A 21223-nucleotide genomic window follows, 5' to 3' on the forward strand; every position below is an offset into this window, starting at 1 on the left:
TGTATTAACATTGTGTATATCCACCCTAGGCAGTATATACTCAATAAATATCTGACAAAAGAAAGATAATTTAATAAGCCCTACACTCATCCTTGCTTATAGCATGTGATCGAGGTTTTTTAGAAGACTAGTGAGTATAAGGGAATGACTCTCATAACCACTGATAAAAATTGGTGTGGAGAAGTGGTTCTATAAATAGAGCAAAGGAATAGGACTCCACAAAGTAGAAGCTTCAAGCTGGACTCTTGACAATGAGAAGGAAAGACAGATCAAACTAGCAAGTGAAAACTTAGCACTGGCACATACATAACAGGCTGTTGCTTCATAAAATATTTAACAACAACATTAGCTCCTCAAGATGAAAGCCTGGTAAATATGCCTGCCTCAGGCTGTCCATAACCAAGGTTCAGATTTAACAGGTGCAGAGAAACATACTCAATTTGATAAATATATTGAATGCCTTTTAAATGTAAACCTTTGTGGAAGACACACAAAAAGGGAGAAAGAACAAGCTTCTATCGAATACTTTCTATGTGTAAGATGATTATATATAAAAATTTTCTCTCATTTAATCCTTTATAAAAACCCTATGATGCACAAAGGATCTAAGGTTTAGTGTAATAAAAATAACTTGACCAAAATCAAACACCTAGAAAGAGGAAGAGGTTTGCTTTTAAATAGATCTGCCTGATTCCAAAGTCCATGCTTTTCCCACTATGGCTGAAGTCCCTGTATTCAAAGCCCACAGCAGTGCGGAAGATAGACATACAAACAGATCGATGAGGCAGAGAAAAATAAATTGCTCACCCATTCTAGTAACTTTAACTAGTAAAGCATACCTTGAGTGCCTGTGCTGAAAACATGTAAAAAAAAAAAATCGCCTAAACTCCATCCCAGGGAATTTTTACAGACTATTTCCTAGTTGCCTTATTCTTTACTACTTTCAATTATAGATTTCCTAGTTCCTCAGTTCTCTCATTTTGGCTCTGTACCTCAGCTCTCTCTCTTCACCTACACCTTGACAGCCTTGCTGGAAAGTGTTCTATCAGCTATGATCTGAGCAGGATTCCTGAATATGACTCCCTGGGTTCTCCCTCCAACACACACGCACGGAAACACAGCTAAGAGGTAAGTGCTGGGATAGGCTGGTCTGCATCTAGCCAGCTTTCCATTTTTTACAGCCAGCCTCTGTATTTCCTATGGATCTAGGTGGGAAAGGAGAAGCTGGAAGGGAAGTGAACAAGAAAGACATAATAGTCCTCCTGTGGTGGGGAGAGAGAAAAGGGGTGATTAGGTGGGTGCTGTTCAGCTATCAGCTGCTATCTCTGTTCCCACTGCCTACGAAATGTTAAGCAACCCTATTTCTTGCTTCAGATGCAACTGTTAGACACAAAATTGTATTCCTTATCCCTATTTACTAAAACAAAAAAATTTAAAAGTAAATTTCTTTACCACTATTTACTGAAGAAAGAAAAACAGTAAACAATACAAATGTCCAATAATAAGAAAACTGGTAAGTAAATTATGCTATATCCACATATTGTAACCTCAAATATATATGCCAAGAAATTTTTTAGATACATTAGAAAAGACCTGTGCTATAATGTTGTGTGATATAAAAAGGCTACAAAATATAAATGTTTATAAAACAAAAAATATACTAAAACATTAATATAGTTATCTCTTAGTGGTGGGATTATGTGTGATCTTTCTCTTTTTCTATTTTATAAGTTTTCTAGAATGAGCATCACCCTTATAATTTACACACACACACACACACACACACATACACACATGACTGCCCTTTCTCTACAGAAATCTACCTGCTGAGATAAGATACTACTGCACTATCACAGCCTCTTAGGCAGTTACACAAAGAAAGGAGATGGTTATACTGGTACTTTCCTTAACTCTTGATTTTACTAATGGACTTTAATCTCGTCACACAAATATTTGTTCAACATGACATCATGCAACTATAAATATGTTTTAATCACATCTAAGCAGGAGTTAAGTACAGTGTCACTTTCCTTTGAAAATCCCACACTAAATGATAACATTTCCTGTGCTAGATACAGAGTACTAACGTGATCCCAGAGGAGCCTAAGAAAGAATGTGCATGAAACATGCCAAGATTTTATCAGATTCCCCTTTCAGTGCATTTAAGTGGCTATAAAAAGTGTCCAATTTTCAGTCCTAAATACATGACAATCTAAAGTTACAATCCTAAACTTTTTTCTCTAAAGCACTATTTAGGATTCTGACTGAATTTAGGGAGCCTTGTGCTAGATTAACAATTACAGATTCCATTTGTATTTTTATCCACACATCTTTCTTTCCCTTTATCCCCATTTTCTGTTCTCCAAGTCTCTAATGCCCCCATGGGCTCCAGATTCCTTTTCCAGGGTATCTGAATGGAGCATCCTCTTATACTTCAATAACTCACTGATCTCAAAGTAAATCCAATTTTCTATTTTTATTAGATCTGTTATCTCTGAGTGGTGGGATTATGCATGATCTATCTTTCTACAATCCATTTGACCATTGTCTTCCCCCTTGGTGAGAATGGCTTTATGTGAGAAAGCACTGAGTATATCATTTTTTAAAATGTACTGTCTACCCCCTATGCCCCCACCCCCACCAAAAATGAAGATAAATGAAGAAGTGTATTTTAAGGTAAATAGAAGTTCACTTAACTCTAAAATACCCCAATATTCCTAATCTGAAATTTAAGAATTAGCATTTTGAAACCTGACACTTTCACACCTGTGACAGGCCTTCTGGAAGCTGGTCTTTACAAGCACGTAATACATTATAGCCTTCTAGCAGGTGGCACTCATACCCTGAAAACGAGTCTATAAAACAGTAACCCAGTCCTGGTTTAAGGTGGCCCTAAATTTTTTTGCTTTAATTTACTTTAATGACACTGGTTAGGTATGAGTCATAATTTTCAAGCAGGTCTATGTTCCCCATTGCAACCCAGCAGAAGTGACAATGAGGCTGTAGTTTTAGAATTCAGAGACCTGAGTTTGAGTCCTGGCTTAATAGATGTATGGCATAAAGCAGGTTGTTTACTCCTCTGGGCCTCATGGAATAAAAATATCTACTGCCAAACATACACACAGTTTTTGCAACAATTAAGTGAATGTAAGTACATTAGCTATATAACACAATGCTTAGAACATATTAAGTACTTGGCAAATTATAGTTATTACTCTTATTTATAACCACCACTATATGCAAAAATGTTATGAGGACTAAACGACATCATATATGTGAATGCCTGGCATACTGTAAGTTCCTGATAAATAACAACTGGTTTTGTTGTTATACATAGGTGAAAAGGGCTAACCACTCCAGGCAATAGGAGATACTTGTTACAGACAGATATGCTTGGATGGGGGAATGCCATAGCAATTCCTCACCAAAGTGCCTGAAACACTCCTTCAGTATATTCTGTAATAATATAGCTATATGAAAGTTATCTCCCTTTCCAATTTGGTTTCCTCTTCTCTCTGACATCAAGAAATACATGTACTTGGTCTTAGAGAGATATCTGAAACCAAATGAGGTCTGTAATAAATAAGTTTACATCCCAACTATAATAGCATATATGTTCTTTTTAAGGTATGAGTGTTTAATCTTTTATGTATTCCATGAGAAAGCTGTATATGCTTCTTATAAATCAATGGGATTCTGAATATACAAAGTTTAAATATGAAAAATATGTTTCAGATGCAAATCAAAATAAAGAGTTTACAAAGTTAAACCTAAATTACCTGGAATTCTCAGGTGTGTTTTGATTCACTGAGGGGTAATCAGAAAACCTTCTTTACCTTCACAATCATCAAAACTAAATTTGTCTTTGACTCTGGGTATTTGTGTGTTTTTTAGTGCCTTGGGGTTTCAATAAGTAAACTCCTAACAAATGTTTATTTCCTTATTTATCCTTTTTCCTCCTTAAAGTAAAAAGACAGTACCACAAAATCCACAGATCCAAAACTGAATATCACTTGCCCACCTCTATGTGTCCATTATTCCTGCAATTACACCAGTATTTCTCAAATCACTGAGGCAGGCTCAAAACCTTATAATCAATCACTGTTCAGTGACTGAACAAGTGCTACATGTGGATAAGATCCAAGTTAATGACCAATGAGTTTTGCCCTGACAAAAGGAGTATCATAACTGGCATATGTTGTGGCCTTCACCTTAAGGATACACCCTACATAATCATCATGAATAAGCTCCCAAGGTCTCCACTGCACAGAATTCTGCCCATTACCCATTTTTTCCCATAAGGCCTTGACCTAGGATATGAAGATGAGGCAGAGGTATGACAGAAAATACCCAGCAAGTAACAATGATTTTAAAAAAAAAAGTCAAAGTATTAATCAACATTTGAGTGCCCAGCATATTTCAGGCACAGGGAGACCAAAGCGAAGACAGAATAAACAAATAATTGTAAGTAACTTTTATTTGCTACCTTTTACTGACTGTCTAGCATTTTTAAAAGTTAATTTCCATAATAATTTACTCTAAGATATTATTTTTCAAACTGCAGTTTATAACCCATTGGTGGATTATGAAATCAGTTTAGTGAGTTGCAACCAGCATTCTCCACTCCCCCAACAAGTGAAATCACCTGAACTAAACTAAAATAGAAAGTAACTGAAAACACCAGTGCACATTGTTATAAGAGAGAGAGGCAAAACAATAGATTACTGTCAAAAAAGTTTAAAAACCACTGCTCTAGGATATTATGTTAAAAGTATTTATAGCCCGGCCGGGCGTGACTCGTCGATTGAGCATCGACCTAGGATCCAGGCGATCAGGGTTCGATTCCCAGTCGGGGATATGCAGGAGGTAGCCGATCAATGACTCTCTTATCACTGATGTTTCTATCTCTCTCTCTCCCTCTCCTTTCCTCTCTCTGAAGTCAATAAAGATATATTTTTTTTTTTAAAGTATTTTTAATAGAGTACTCAGACAAAAATCTTAATGACCCTATAATTTCCACTTCAAAAACAAGAATCATTTTATAGTAAAATGAGTTTTTACATGTCAATTCTTGGTATGACCAACTTGAAAAGGTAATGAAAAACTATATAATTTCTGAAAACTCAGAGAGAAAACTATAAAAGGATGTACTAAGATGAAGCCTCTATAACATACACTAAGACTTGAATGAATTCTAAAAAGTGAATCAGTGTACATATGTTTGGAATAGCACATTATAAGTTATACATATTAATCATCTCTAAAGTTGACAAGATTGAAATTAAAGAAGTTTAGTTAAGATTGTTTTATCTATAAAGAGAGCACCAAAATAAAAGATTTTTTTAAAAAACAAGGCTGAGAATTTCAGAATATCAAGAGAACATAGCTCATATACATGTACAGATTAATATGAGGGCATATATTTTTAGTTGTTGGGTTGGGGGTTTTTTTGGTGTCAAAGGATGTGTTTGGATTACAAACACAATCTATTACCCAATCACCTGTTTGATCAGGAAGGTAACTACAAAATGAATAGCCAGGATTAAGAACATAGTTCCGTCACTAAATTAAGTAAAATTAAGGTACTACAGCAGAATGAAATCAAGACTTTGTTTTCAACCAAACCATATTACAGTCATACCATCTGTAGAAAGCATGCTTGTTTTTTAACTTTCACTATCCTCAATTTCATGTATCTTTGCTGTGTACCTTACATTATCAGACCTTACCTTCAAGATTCAGCTCAAGCATCCTGTCCTTTGTGAAACCTTTTTCTGACAGCCCATTTCACCTTTTTCTGCCCACTACCCATCCTTTCTCAAAATACATGATTCTAAACAAAGTGAAATACAAAAGATTGTTGCAAAAGTTTTACAAATACAAAATTCAAGAATATTCACCAAAGCAATACCTAACTAGATGTCTATAGCTTTGCCAACAACAATCCACATCAACATCAGAACTACTGGATTTGAACCCTAGAAATAAGCAATCACAAAACAGAACCATTTCCAAACAGAAATAACTGTACAGATTATGAAGGATGTAAGTTAAAACATAACTCAGTGAATATTGTGTTGTCTTCCCAGATGTAAATGTGATTATAACTATAAATCTACACGCGGGAATATGTACAAATTTACAATGCTCTAAGACAATGTCTCCCAACTGATGTTATGTAAGATATTAATAGCTATGCAGTCGATTCCCTCCCCCCAAAAGTTCTAGGCTCAAGTAAGTTTGGAAATGCTAAGTCAAACAGTTTTCCTGACTATGTCTCAGAACTCTTAATGCTATTAAGATTTATCCATCTTATAGCAAGTATCAGTACTTCACTTCTTTTTATGGCTGAATAATATTCTATTGTATGTACATATGACATTTTATTTATCCATTCATCAGCTAATGGACATGTAAGTTGTTTCCATTTTTTGGCTATTATAAATAATGCTGCTATAAACGTTTGTGTACATGTTTTTGTGGGGTTTTTTAAATGTTTTTATTGATTTCAGAGAGAGGAAGGGACAGGGAGAGATAGAAACATCAATGATAAGAGTCACTGATTGGCTGCCCTCTAATGGGTGGGGATCAAGCCCACAACCCGGGCATGTGCCCTGACCGGGAATAGAACCATGTCCTCCTGGTTCATGGGTTGAAACTCAACCACTGAGCCACACTAGCCAGGCTCTGTAAAAGTTTTGTTTCAACACCTGTTTTCAGTTCTATTGGGTATACTCCTAGGAGTAGAATTGCTGGGTCATAGGGTAATTCTATGCTTAACTTTTGGTAGAACCACCAAAATGTTTGCCATAACATCTAAACTATTTTACATTCCCACCAGCAATGTATGAGGGCTTCGATTCTCCACATCCTTGCCAACAGCTGTTATTTTTCTTTTATTATTATTTCCATTTTAGTGGATGTGAAGTAGTATCTCAATGTGGTTTTGATTTCCTTAGTAACTAATGATATTAAACATCTATTCAAATGCTTAATGGTCATTTGAATAATTCTTGGAAGAAATGTCTATTCAAGTGCTTTGTGCATTTTTAAATTGGGTTGTCGTTTTTGTGAATATTCATTTTCAAATCAATTAGGCAATCATCTTTTCTTCAATTCTTCAGGTCTATAGACTGATTTTGTTAATATTTTGGTAGGATATTTCCTATTTTCCATTAATACTTAATATTTTCTTTCACTCTCCTCCTAGTTTACATCTTACAATGCCTTCTGGAGCACTGAGGGCCAGTTCAAATATCTAACATATCTGATCGCTTACTCACTAAATGAAAAAGACATTATGATAGTAGGTTAACAGCATCAAAATTAACTTGATCATTTAAACTAAGCCAACATTTTCTGAACAATCCTATATACAAGGTACTGTGTGGGCTTTAAGTACTTAATTCATTAAAAGTCTAATGAGTCCTCAATGCCTTTATAATGGTGCTATCATTTATTTCATTTTCTAGTACCTTGGCAAAACTTACATTTAAATGATCACCAAATCTCTGAACCTTGAATTGTCATGCAGTTTGCTTTCTACAGCATTTTTATATGATGAAGTAAAAGACCAAAAACAATGGAACATCTTTCTTTTATAAGAATAATTTTAAAGTATTCTTGTTGTAAATATTTTTATTTTAGCATTCTAAAATAGTTGGCATTACTGAGTAACATTCTTCATAAACAAAAGCATAATACATTTATTAAGAAAGCATATATTTTCTCTATGGAAGGAAGTGTAACAATGCTAACTGTGTTTTAAATCCATGGGGACCATTAAACGGAGTCATGTAAATAACACTGAACTTCTTTTCTGAGCTCAGGTTAGGCAGACAATAGGAAAAAAAGTAATTAATTTACACACGTAAAACATTTCCTTAATTCCACATCTAACACTTAAATTTTAAGAACTTTTAAAATGAAGGATACGTAAGTGTAAGGAAATCATAAATATACCAATATATGTATCATTTTTATAGTATTTAATTTGATAGTATACTTTAGAATTAATAAATACTCTCTGTATAAAAAAAAAATAAACCAAGTCATAAACTCGTATTTCATCTACTTATTAAAAGTATCCATCACTGTACCACCCATAGTTCAAACATTTTATCAAACTTTAATTTAAAAATCATGACAAAGAAGAATATCTAATGAATGACACGTAGAAACAGTGTGCACTACATGATCCCAGATAATGTTGGTACTGAAGATTTAGGAACTACACTTTGAGGACCACTACCTAAAATCATGGAAAAAGAGTCTTTCTATAGAAAGATTAGAGAAGTATTACATAATCTTTGTAGAATATTCAGACATTATTTGGACATGCCTAAGACAGTCACAGGCTTTGGCAGACTCAAGTTAAACAGGAAACAGGAGCTCAAGTGTGCCACTCGACAAGGACTACATATATGTATATAGACACATTAATGATAAATTAAATTCTCCCAACTTAAAAAGGATGCTTAGATTAAAAAGGACATTAAATTTAAAAGAAAATTAAAATTAATTTCACAAAAATCAACTACAATTAGAAAGATATTACTGTTTCTTTTGAATAAACTGCTACAACAGTAAGCAGAATGGTTTTTTTATAATATGCCAGTGGCTTTAACTGATTCACCAAGTTATGTAGCAGCAAATGGAATCAGAATTTCCCAGTGCGTTGAGACTTGTTCTTTGGAGAATCAATGAATTTCCCTGCAATATTCTACTCCCATTTCTCAAGAGAAGCTCTTGACAAGGCAGTGATTCAAGGAATAAAGAGTGACGTTTAATACATTGGACAAGACTTCTTTCATGATCTTTGGCACAATCTGCGATGCTAATGTAAAAGCAACGATTCATGGTGACCTATAGAGCTTCTTCCTTCACCAAAGCAACAGAACCAGATGTGTTACCAGGTACTCCATCAGTTTTAATGGCAACCTACTTTGCACTGTTTTATCTCTCAATGGTCTTTCTAATTTCCAAAATGGGTTCACAAAACAAGAATCCTCAATGGCATCAGCATGCTCTTAAAGGACAAAAAAGAGAAACTAGCTTCACTAAGAAACATCAGAATTGCATTCAGAAAGAAAATGGCGTAACTTCCAATTCTTTTAAAGCCTTGATTTGAGACAAGGGAAAAAATGGGAATAATTCTGGAAAAATGTCATTTGAAAGAGGACTTCACTGTTCTGCCCCCACTCACAAAATATCCAGAGTTCAAAGAGCTTCATCTAGACCTCTTCAATTATATCGTTACTGTTGCTTACAAGATTTTGTAAGACAAGGTTTCTGTGTTGGAGCAAATTCAAATAGAGGGAAGGTTCCAGCCTTTTCAAAATAAGCCACCTTCTGGTCAAAACAATTCACACTGTCCAATATGTTTTCTGGCTAGCAGACAGATAGGCTTCTTCAGCTTTGTTGGCTTATGGCTTCCATTAGCAAGAAAACTGCCTGACAAGAAAAAGCATGGAGTACTGTACACTCAATCTTTAGGGTAAGGACACAAGTTTTTGTCCTGCTGTCTTTTCTCTTTTATTTTTTCATTGTATTTTTTAAATGTTTCCATCGTTTCTTGACCTTTTGGCTAAGATCAAGTGTAAAAATATTTCTCCATTTAAGCTAAACTCTGCATAAATACAGATGGCACGGTAAATTTTCCTTCTTTCTTATCAATGGGAAACTGTTTAATATATCTTCACAGGTAACAACAATGAAAACTGTACATAAACTAGATATACTAATGATCCATCACATTCTATAATTGTTTAAAGTAAGGGAAGGGAAAAAAATACCTAAACAATTTTGACTTTCAGGGGAAAAAAAGTTTTAAAAAGGCAATTTTCAAAGTAATGGAAAAATATATTTTTTAAAAACCATTTTAGAAAATGTTTTCAACCTTCAGCTCACAGACTCCTAAAGTCCTAAACACCAATCACAGATACAGATAAATATTTCCTGACCTTTTAGCTCTAAAGTCATAAAATATAGATTTGAAATGAAAAATAATATCAAGTATTGGACTTGACTATTGTGACAGAATACATTTTCCAAAGATGGCCACAATAATATCTCTGGTAACACATGCTCTTCTGGAATATGCCACTCTACCAGCAAGAGGTGAAATCTGTCTAGCTGTTTATGACTCACTTGTAATCAACACAATGCAGAAGTGACAATGCATAGCCTGTGAGTCTCTGTCCAAAAGAGCAAAACAAAACAATGCAACTTTCTCCTTGTTCACTCGCTAACACTTAAGCCTGGTATGACTATGATGAAGCCACCATGTTGCACAGAAGCAAGGCCATATGTAGGTGCTGTGGCCAACAGCTCTGACGTCTTCAAGTTCTCTCAGCCCAGGTGCCAGACATGGTGGTGAAGAAGCCTTCAAATTATCAAATGATTATTCAGATTATTCCAGCCCCCAGCAGTTGATCCCAACCTTCAAGTCTTCCTGACTGCAACCCCAGTCATCATAGAGCTGAGAAAACCATTCCCAGTTGTGCCCTTTTGGAATTCCCAATTCACAGAATCCATGTGCATAATAAAAAAAGGTGTGTTATGCCACTGAGTTTTGGAATAGGTATTAAGCAACAATACTAAGTGGAATAACTATCTCAGGTGGAAAAAGTTAATCCCAGTTCTAAAATTACATGTTTTGGATCTGGCCAGGTGGCTCATTTAGTTGGAGCATCGTTCCATGCACTCAGAGACTGCGGGTTCAATTCCCACTCAGGGCACATAATTAGGTTGCAGGTTCGATTGCAAATGAGCCACCCTGGCCAAGCTGTAATACATGATTTCTTTATGCGTCTGGGAAAATTCTGAGAATGAATCTACATACCATGCATAACTGAACAGATAGGAAGACAGTTCCAGATAAGAAGAAGAAAAACAGACATTACAAACAGCTAGTATTTTGCAGTATCACAAACAGCCAGTCATAGAACAGACCTGCATTGGGCAAATGGTTAAAAAAAAAGACAGGCCCAGCAAGCACATGGTTCAGCAGTTGAGCATTGACCTATGATCCAGGAGATCGGGGTTCAATTCCCAGTCAGGGCACTTGCCTGGGTTGTGGGCTGGATCCCCATTGATGTTTCTCTCTCTCTCTCTCCCCCTCTCCCTTCCTCTCTCTGAAATCAATAAAGATATATTAAAAAAAAAAAAAAGAATTAAATAAGAAAATAACTAAAATAAGGTACTATAACAGTAAGCCATATTTATGGTTTTGCTTCTGTTTACTGATCTATAAAATGGGGATATTAAAAGTACTGGTTTCATAGGACTGTTGTGAAAATTAAATTAATACCTGAAAGTACTTAGTAAGCCTGGTACTTAGTAAATATTCAGTAAATATTAGGTATTCTTATGGACAATCATTTCTTAAATGCATATGTGTGTCATTTTAATAAAGACAAAAACCAAGAATGATCTTTCTTTTTATTGGAATGGTAGAGAAAAAAATTTATGCTGTCTTTGCATTTATTTTTGCTAGTTTTGCAAAATTTATGCTAGTTTTGATTGTTTTAATTACCTGCCCCAGGTAGGAATGATCTTTCTTTCTATCCTATTATTTTTCTAGCAACTAGTAAAATCTAGCACTAAAACATGTATTTCAAAAAATATATTTAAAAAATATATATTTAATATGCATAATAATAATATCATCCTTTTCTCTATAAAGACAGATATCAGTTCTAAAATTATAGAAAAACAGACATTAAGTTATTAATTACATTGTATTGCAATTTAAATTAATTAAATCATCATTTAACTCAATATTCCTAAGATTATAAATCCTAAATATAACTATGAGAATGTTCAAAGATGATTTTCAAATAATCAACAAGTTTATACAGCTTTTCTCATCTTACAGAAAATATCATTAATTAACATCTTTGAAATAACCATGTGTTGTATACATTAATGAAACTATTTTATATTAATATCAATCATCATCCAATATCAGTAACAAAATAAATAACATATTTATATCCACTTACTGCAATCTCTCTACAAGCCGACATGGATATTCCTGTGCCTTCAATTTGCTTCAATGCATATTCCTTTTCATCTTTTCTGCATATAAACAAAAAAATTTTATTTTTTTTCTACACATTTTCAGATTCAAACTTATAATTACCAAAACAATGAAAATGCACTAGTCTCTCAGTGATATGTGAACACTCTCACATGCATGCATTTGCTTATTATTTCTGATATTTCAACAACAGAAATATGAAATACTGAAAGAAACTCATGTCACAATTAAAAAGCCAGACAAAGCCAAAACATAAAATTCAAAATTAAAACAGAACAGAATACTGAACAAGGCACTGGTTTCAAAAAGTAAACAAGCATAAATATAAACTCAAGTATATTGCAAGATGATTCTACTCCTATCTTAATTATCTGGAGTCTACGAAAGCATTATAAACATTAAGTACAAAAATAAATGCCAGATTTTAAACTCCTATATTCATTTAAAGTAATTTCATAGTATTAGAATCCTTAGTAGGAGGGAGGAGCTATAGAAGAATGCTGACCTCCTCGGACACCGTTGTTCTCAACTAGGACAGAGAACATTCAAAAGCCCCATAAACTCAACTCAACCAAAAGCCTTGGAAAGACTTAGAAACTCCAGCCACCAACATCTCATTCTCAAGAACACTAGGAAAAACCCAGTAGTTACAGTGAATTTTCCAAATAATGGAGGTAGGATTAGGAATTCTGGGAAACCACAGTAATTACCAGAGTGCTTAACCAAGTGAAGATAGTAGTTCAATAATGGTGATACAGTTCATAAAAATAGTAATATTATCAGATGAGTGGCTAGGGCCACACATTATCCTCAGGGTGCTGACACCAGAAGCAGCCACACCAAGGCCCCAGCTGAATGCCACAAATGTGGGTCACATCAAAGGTTGTTCTGATAAGAGTAGTATAATCCATGCCTTCCAAATTTTCTCTTTTGATTATATTAGAGCCTCAGCAAGGTATCACCATGTCATGATGGTTTTGTCAAATGACAGTACCTATGCAGTGCCACATCTGCCCTACTTACCTATTTCTCCTTTTCCCCATTCTTTGCTCACAAGCAGATAAATCAACTTAAGAGGTTATTCATAATATGCATTTTAAAACATCATTTTAAATGCCTTCTGAAGATTTTCACAAACATTTACGTTTGGGGCAAATAACTGAGTTATGGTTACTTTCCCCCCCAGTTTGAAAATTATATCCATTTTTCTTCCAATACATGGCATTCAAGATAATTAAGCAGCATTTTGATAAACAGAAAACAGACCAGATATATCAACAGGATGGACTGCTATAAATTAATAAAATAATCATGAAGGTCACATGGAAAATGTTTACCATATACTACTGAGAATACACACAAATTATGCCATATAAAAATATACAGATATCTAGACATGTTGAGGTAACGTAACAAGTGAAAAACAGTTAAGATGTAAGAAGTTATGTTTAATTAGCTTTAGTACTAATATTATGTTATCTTTTAAATTAGAATTAAAGGAAAAAAGAAAAGAGCCAAAATAATTTGACACTCTGAAAATAGTCACCTACTAAAAGAATCTTTAGTATTTTTAAAGTGATATCTTAGACATGTTTTCAAGAACAAAGTCAAAAACATGGGAAGCTTAAGCGATCATTTTTTCCTTTATCTCTGTCCTATTTCCTCCAAACATAAAACTAGACTTCTTCAGACTACTCAGAAGCCACCAAGAAGTACCAACAGCAGGTGACTGAATGTAATTAAAGCCAAATGTTCCCCCCTACCTTAAATATATGTGTGGGTATGTGTAGGAGAGTACTTGTGCCTAAGAACCTAACACAGTTCTTACAATGTAATTTCATAATTTAATAATTAACTAACAGGTATCTATTACAGAATATTTAAGTATAATTATTAAAACAAAATTATGTAAACTTTCTGACAAAATTTTAATATGAAATCATAATTTTTTAAAACAAGTATTTCAATCCTCAGTTTCCCTAAACGAAGTGCTCCAGAAGCTCATGTAATTGCACAGTTTTATTTTTAACATTGTAAAGAATATTACACAGTCTGGATAGGTTATCGTTGCTATAGAAACTATAAAATTTTTGCAGTGAATCAAAAAGTACAAAATTAACACATCTCATTAATGACTTTTGAATTTCACATCTAGGCTATCAAAGGCATTTGAAAGCTTGAGCAAAACAGACTGAAGTATAGGCTTCTTACTCTGAATTATGTGGATAGGATTTAGGAACAAACCCAGTAATTATTTCACTTAATAAGTTTAAATATAATGTCCATCTGTTAAATTAATAATAAAATAACAAAAGATCTGCAAACTTAAGAACTACTTGCAACTTTTAGATTGAGAATCAAAGTACATGTATCACTACCATTTTTCTTATATGTTAACTGTTATGTGGTAAGTAATGATATATAAGGCACCTCTGAAGTTCACCATATGAAGAAGTGGCAGAATCCCAGGGTGCATATGGGACTCACTTTCACCACAATACTATGTCAATGCCAACCTTTGCTCAGATGCCACAAAGCCCACAAATATTTCAATGACTAGCACATGGGGCAGGGAAGCTTTACTGATCTCAAGCAATGTGCGTGACCCTCTCTAGGAGTTCCTTCAAATGGCAGTGACAATTCATACCCCACAGGTTGTATGTCTCAGGCACATAAAATATTAAATGCCATGGGTATAATTTTCTCTTTTACATGGCAAGGCTGAAAAGCAGGTGAACCTTGCCTATGCTATGATAGTCTGGCTTCTAGAGGCAGTTTAGTTCTTTCTTAAAGCAACTTTATTTCTAAATAAAAGTAGTTTATTATTTACTATAATAAGGACAGACAGCCTGGCCGGGCGTGGCTCAGCGGACGAGCACTGACCTAGGATCCAGGATATCTTGGTTCGATTCCCAGTAAGGGCACATGCCCGGGTTGCGGGCTCAATCCCCAGTCGGGGGCATGCAGGAGGCAGCCGATCAATGACTCTCATTATTGATGTTTCTCTCTCTCTCTCTCCTCCTTCTCCCTTCCTCTCTCTGAAATCAATAAAGATATATTAAGAAGAAGGAAGGGAGGGAGGGAGGAACAAGTTCAGTAGGAACATGTCTTAAATGAAATCTTAGCAATTGGTTTAATGAAAAAGATAATCTTGTACCTTTCAGTAACATATAAACTTGGTGACCAGCCGTTAGTCACTTTTAGCAAGGTGAAGCACCATGCAGCAGCCTGTATGCACAAGTACACTGTATAGTTAAGGTCTGGCCAAAGCTCCATTTGTTATAATCATAACTAAACAGGCCCAGGGCTTTTTGGCTCCTATCAATACCACCATAAGGTGTTCAGACCATCTTTGGTCCCAAGGACCTATGACAGACAAAAATCTAAAAGCATCTTTTAAGAAAAGACTAAGGAGTTCAAGCTAAAGCAAGGCTGAGGGGAAAATTTCAGTCTTAGAACTAATAGGGTTAAAATTCATTTTTGTTTCTAAGGGAAACAGAAGAACCTTGCTAATTTATTTTACATCAACCAACAAATAACTACTGAATAAATAGTACATGCTCCAACACTATGCCAAACTCTGAGGATGAACAAAGTTAGAAACAAAATTAGACTATCCTAGATATCACAGAGTTCAAAATCCAGCTGGGAAAAGATTCTGGGTGAGTGGGAAATATAAACAAGTGATATGACTCCCTCTGTACCCAAACGGTATGCACAACAGGCACAGAAAAAATGAAACTATTATTTCTTTCAGAGCTTTAAGAAAGGAAACTAACTACATGAGTAATGCCTTTAAGAGAACAGTTTCCCGGACAGAGAAGGGATGAGGGGATACAGAATTCCAGGCAGAAGTGTAGCATGAGAAAAATTAAAGGTATATTCAGAAAACCATTGGTATTTATTATGGCCAGAAGCTGGTGGCATGATAACAAGGGGCAAGGGACAGATTAGAAAAGGGAAGGGACGATGTAAGCTATGCAAAGCAGCTTATACTGCATGTGTAAACAGTGTGGAGCAAAAGGTTCTTAGAACAGAGAAGTTATATTAATAGATCTTTGCTCAGAATGATAACTGTGATGGCAGACTAAATATTCCGTAGGTTGCATCAAACATCCAGGTAAGAAAAGATGAAGGACTAGATTAGAGTAAGAGAGGAGAACAAATATGGATTCAAAAGTCGTTTCTGAGTCAGAACTGATAGATTTGATTTGATAACCAGTTTGATTCTGCATTATCAAGGAAAGACTGACTCTGAAGACATGAAGTTTCCACTTTCTCTAATTGTGTGAATGATAACACCATTAACTAGAGAAATGATGGTGTGAATAAATGGAGACCAGATAATATAAGATTCTATTCTAAAGGCAATGAAAGCTATGTATGAAGATTAATCTTATTAGGAAGACCTGAGATTAGAAGTGTGAAAAACAATTAGGAGGTTTCTGTAAATGTGAGAAGGTGAGAACATGGATTAGTATAATAGAAAGTTAGCTTCAAAAAGGGCTTAAGACAACCCTGTTACAACCTCCTCATTTTAAAGATGAAGAAACTAGGCCAGCAGCTAGAAGCAGAGCTGAGATGCAATCTTCTAATTCCAAGTTCAACAATCTCCATATCAAAGTGGTAATAGTAAGACTGGAGAGAAAAAGGAACACTTATAATCGTAATTTTTAAGGAGGAATTGGCAGAACCTAATGAATAGATAATTAAGAAGACTAAATCAGAATAAGTCTGAGATTCTGAGCTTGGCTGATAGGGAGGATGATATCGCTAAGAACAAGAGTTGGGTCAGATCTCAGAAGATTCTTCAACTCATAAATGATTCTTTTAGATAGAAAAAAACTCCAACCAAAAATGAAAATATCTGAGAAGTTCAAAGAGGAGATGTCCTAAGGATGTTTACTGAGGGCCTATCATAGTAGTTTCAGATTGAAAGAAAGGCCTTGAGACTACATGTGACATTGAATAGAGGAGACTACAAGTGACACTGGATTAGAGAAAGTAGCACATAGATAACTTTTTTGGTGCCCAGGAAAAAACTTGAGACAAGGAGTAAAGGAGACAAAGAGAGAGGGAAAAAGAGACAAAAGAACAAGTTCTGAGCACTTCACTCTTACATTCCTTAAGAAGACAATTCTATAAATTCGTCCTTAAGAGAATTCAACGAATTAAATCATCAGAATAACAGTATCCAAGATGGTACAGTATTACCAGTTTTTGTAACTATGTGTTACCAATAAGACATTCTTCAAACAATATGACACCTGAGTCTTGCCAACATATTTTTTTTCTTTAAGAAGAATGCTGGCATAAATCAATGTTATATCCCTTTCATTTAACATGTGATGATTTGACTTAGCTGATTAAGAGACTTCCATATCACACACACAAAATAAAGAATAAAAGTTTGGAAAAACAAAATTCAAAAAAGATCATTTAGTTTTTACATTAGTATCGTTATTCGATATCATGAACTCAATATTCGCACAGCCTAGTAGTAATGATTCCTTACTTGGGAACTCTATTATGTAATACCATAATATTTTAAAACATTTTGTAATGAAATTTTCCAAAAATGAACAAACAAAAAAAACAAATGACATCCCAGCAGGTATTGCTCAATGGTTGAATGTCAACCCATACACCAAGAGGTCATGGGTTCGATTCTTGATCAGAGCACATGCCCAAGTTGCAGCCTTGATCCCCAGGTAGGGGCAAAATGAGAGGCGGCAGCTGATCCATGTTTCTATCTTGCTCTCCCTCTCTCTCTAAAACCAATAAAAACATATATTTTTTTAAATGACAGTAATACTTTATGATACAGCCTCAACAACTATCAACATATGGCAAGTCTTGTTTCCACTGCTTCCCCTTTTCTTGATTGATCATTTTGAAATAAAACTCAGACACTATATCATTTCATTCATAAACAGTTCAACGTCATAACATTTTTAAAAAATGTTTTTATTGATTTTAGAGAGAGGAAGGGAGAGAGAGATAGAAACACCAATTTTATGAGAGTCAATGATCGGCTGCCTCCTGCATGCCCCACACTGGGGATCGAGCCTGCAACCCGGGCATGTGCCCTGACAGGGAATCAAATGGTGACCTTCTGGTTCATAGGTTGATACTCAACCACTGAGCCATGCCAGCCCAGAAATATCATAACATTTTTAATTAACAGGAATTTTTTTGGTTTAAATAATAACAGTCCTCTGAAATCATTCTGAAATACTAAAATCTTATACCATAAGGTACCATCGTTTCTTTGTATTCCCCTTATTAATGAATAATGTCAAATAATACTAGCACCTTCTTTATGCTTTAATCTATCAAATATATCATCTATTCATTCTCTAAACATCACCAAAATACAGTAATAGTCTCCCTTATTCAAGTTTGGAATTCCCTTGCAACACAGGAATCTGACATTTTACCTTTTTGCCTTCATTCTTTAGAAAGACTGCCTTTTTTAAATCTCTTTCCTTAAAAACCGATTAATCAATTAATATATCTCTTGCCCTAAAAAAAATCTTCATTATATACTATTTCCTTCATTCAAAATTCCAAGTCAGCCCTGATCGGTGTGGCTCAGGGTAGAGCGTCTGCCTGCACACCGAAGGGTCCGGGTTTGATTACCGGTCAAGGGCACATACCTGGGTTGCAGTTTCAATCCCCAGCCCCAGGTAGAGGTGGTCAAGGCAAGTGCGGGAAAGCAGCCAATCGATGTGTCTCTCTCACTTGATGTTTCTCTTTCTCTCTCCCCACTTCCTTCCCTTCCACTCTCTTTAAAAATCAATGGAAAAACTATATCCTCAGGTGAGGATTAACAAAACAAAAAAAAAGAAGAAAAAAAGAAATTTTCTAGTAGCCATATTAAAAAAAAAAAAAAAATCCAAGTCAGATAAACATTTACTATTTAATTTAAAGGCTCTAAAATGTCAAAATTTCAGAAACTCCTATTCTGTCAAATTCTTATTGCTCAGAAGTGATTTTAATTAAAACAAATTTATCTGCAGTAATGCTTTAGGACTTCAGGCATGAAAAGTGTTAAGTTTAAAACATAATTAAGAACTGTTTTACATAAAAAGTAATCATTAGCAAATATGTAGTATAAACCAGTTTTTATATAAAATATCTTCCTTTGAGAATTCATGAATCTCAAGTCAGACGTACTTGCTACAGAAGGTAATATAAAAAGTAATGCCAGACATTCCTTTCAGAACTATTTTACTAAGCATGAGCTGTGTGCCAGGCATTGTGCTGGGCTCTAGGGAGAGTAAGAATAACAGGAAAATCCTTTCCCTTGTGAACCTTTACAAAGAGAGACACACAAGCAACGGACACAATCTGATAAGCACTATAATAGATGTACGTGCAAAGTACATTGCATAAAGAATGGAAGGAAAGGTTTGGTTCTGGTGGAGGGGCTAGATAGAGAGGGCTATCAGGTAAATAATTTTCAAAGGGAATATCCAAGCGGAACTTGAGAGAATAGTAGGATTTCATAAAGTGAAAAAGACAGGTCAGGGTCTTATGGACACCAGAAATGTATGGACAAAGTCTGAAGATTAAAGTCCACGCTGTATTCAAGAAATTAGCAGAAGACAAGTATAGCTAGAACACAAAAGATGAAGTAACACATAAAAAGGGCAAAGAAGACAGAATTAGCATAGTCTTGTATAGTTCGCTAAAATGTTGGCATTTTTTCCTGTAAAATTGGCAGCTATAAGAGGTTTCAAGCAAGAGAAACACATGATTCAACAGGTATTCTCAATAAGCAGACAGTATGCAGAATGGATAAGAGTATTTAAAGCCAGATGTAGGGAGACCATTATAAAAGTTCTGGGAAGGGTTGATAAGGACGAAAAATAAGAATAAATATAAGAAGAATGGAGGGAATGTGTTCAAGAGGCATTCCAGAAACAAAAATCTATTGCGGCCAAATATATATGGGTACATTGTAGACACTGAAACTATTGATAACTGTACATGTGTGTAGGTGTATAAAGAGAGAGCCAAGCAGACAGCCAGAGAAGCAGCTGAAGATGAATGAGCTTTCTAGCCAGACTCTTGTCTCAGTGAAAACTACATCTTTTATACCCTCTACCCCAAAGAAGAAGAATACTGGCAATGAGCTAGTTTGCAGTTAGAGAATAAATATCTTTTGATCATGTTGACTTTGAAGTGGCTACTGGATATCCAGGAAAAGATGAACAAAAAGAAATCACAGAAGTAGAATTTAGGAAAGAAAACATCACTATATAGGCGACTGTTAAAACCAGAGAAGTAAATGTGATCATAAAGAAAAAGAACACATGCCCAGCTGGTGTGGCTCCGTGGTGAGCATCAACCTGTGAATCAGATCACTGTTCAATTCCAGGTCAGGGCACATGCCTGAGTTTCGGGCTGGATGCCCAGTAGGGGGCGTGCAGGAGGCAGCTGATCAATGATTCTCTCTCCCTCTCCCTTCCTCTCTCTGAAATCAATAAAAACATTAAAAAAAAAAAAGAACACAGAGGGGGAGAAAAATAGCTGAAGATGGTAGCCAGTGAGTGCTCTTTCAAGTCACAGCGCCTACCTAATGTTAATATGTGTACTGTATACAAGGGTAAATTGACAGTGCTCACAGGCAGAGGTAAAGGGACTCATAGGCTCCCACCGCCCCAAACCCCACTGGTGGCCAAAGAACTTAAGGATTAACAGGACCCATAACCCATTCATAGTACCCAGGCCACAGTGGTTGGGAAGCCCTTCTCTAGTAAATGCCACCTTTTGACAGGCTGGTTGGAGTGTCCTCCAGTACACCAAAAAGTGGTGGGTTCAATTCCTGATCAGGGCACATACCCAGGTTGCAGGTTCCATCCCTGATCGGGGATAGAGGCAACTGATCAATGTTTCTCTCTCCCCCCTGCCCCCGGTTCCTCTCTCTAAAAATCAATAAAATTAAAAAAACAAAAACCCCACATCATTTCATTGCCAAAATTGATATGCATTTGTAACCTATAGTTTTAGGCTTTATGAACAACTAAATTACAATGTATGTATGGAAAAACTAATTTCCTAACAAACTGGTATAAGGAAAAGGAAGGAATCACATCTAAGAAACATAGTAAAATGTCACACTGAGTATATATTTTAAAAATATATATATACTATGCAAGAAAACCTTGACTA

At 35.2% G+C, this 21223-nt stretch overlaps 1 protein-coding gene across 4 annotated transcripts in view; it reads right to left on the reverse strand.

Moving 5' to 3' along the window:
- Nucleotides 1-21223, reverse strand: part of CDK19 (cyclin dependent kinase 19) — a 100809-nt gene that overhangs the window by 47073 nt on the left and 32513 nt on the right. For all 4 annotated transcript variants that reach the window (XM_081141336.1, XM_081141337.1, XM_081141338.1 and 1 more), the window contains one exon: nucleotides 12006-12081. In XM_081141336.1, coding sequence (XP_080997462.1) covers nucleotides 12006-12081 — 76 coding nt within the window. The remainder of the gene's footprint in view (nucleotides 1-12005; nucleotides 12082-21223) is intronic.

Source organism: Miniopterus schreibersii (assembly GCF_964146895.1).
Source record: "Miniopterus schreibersii genome assembly, chromosome: 6".
Taxonomy (NCBI): domain Eukaryota; kingdom Metazoa; phylum Chordata; class Mammalia; order Chiroptera; family Miniopteridae; genus Miniopterus; species Miniopterus schreibersii.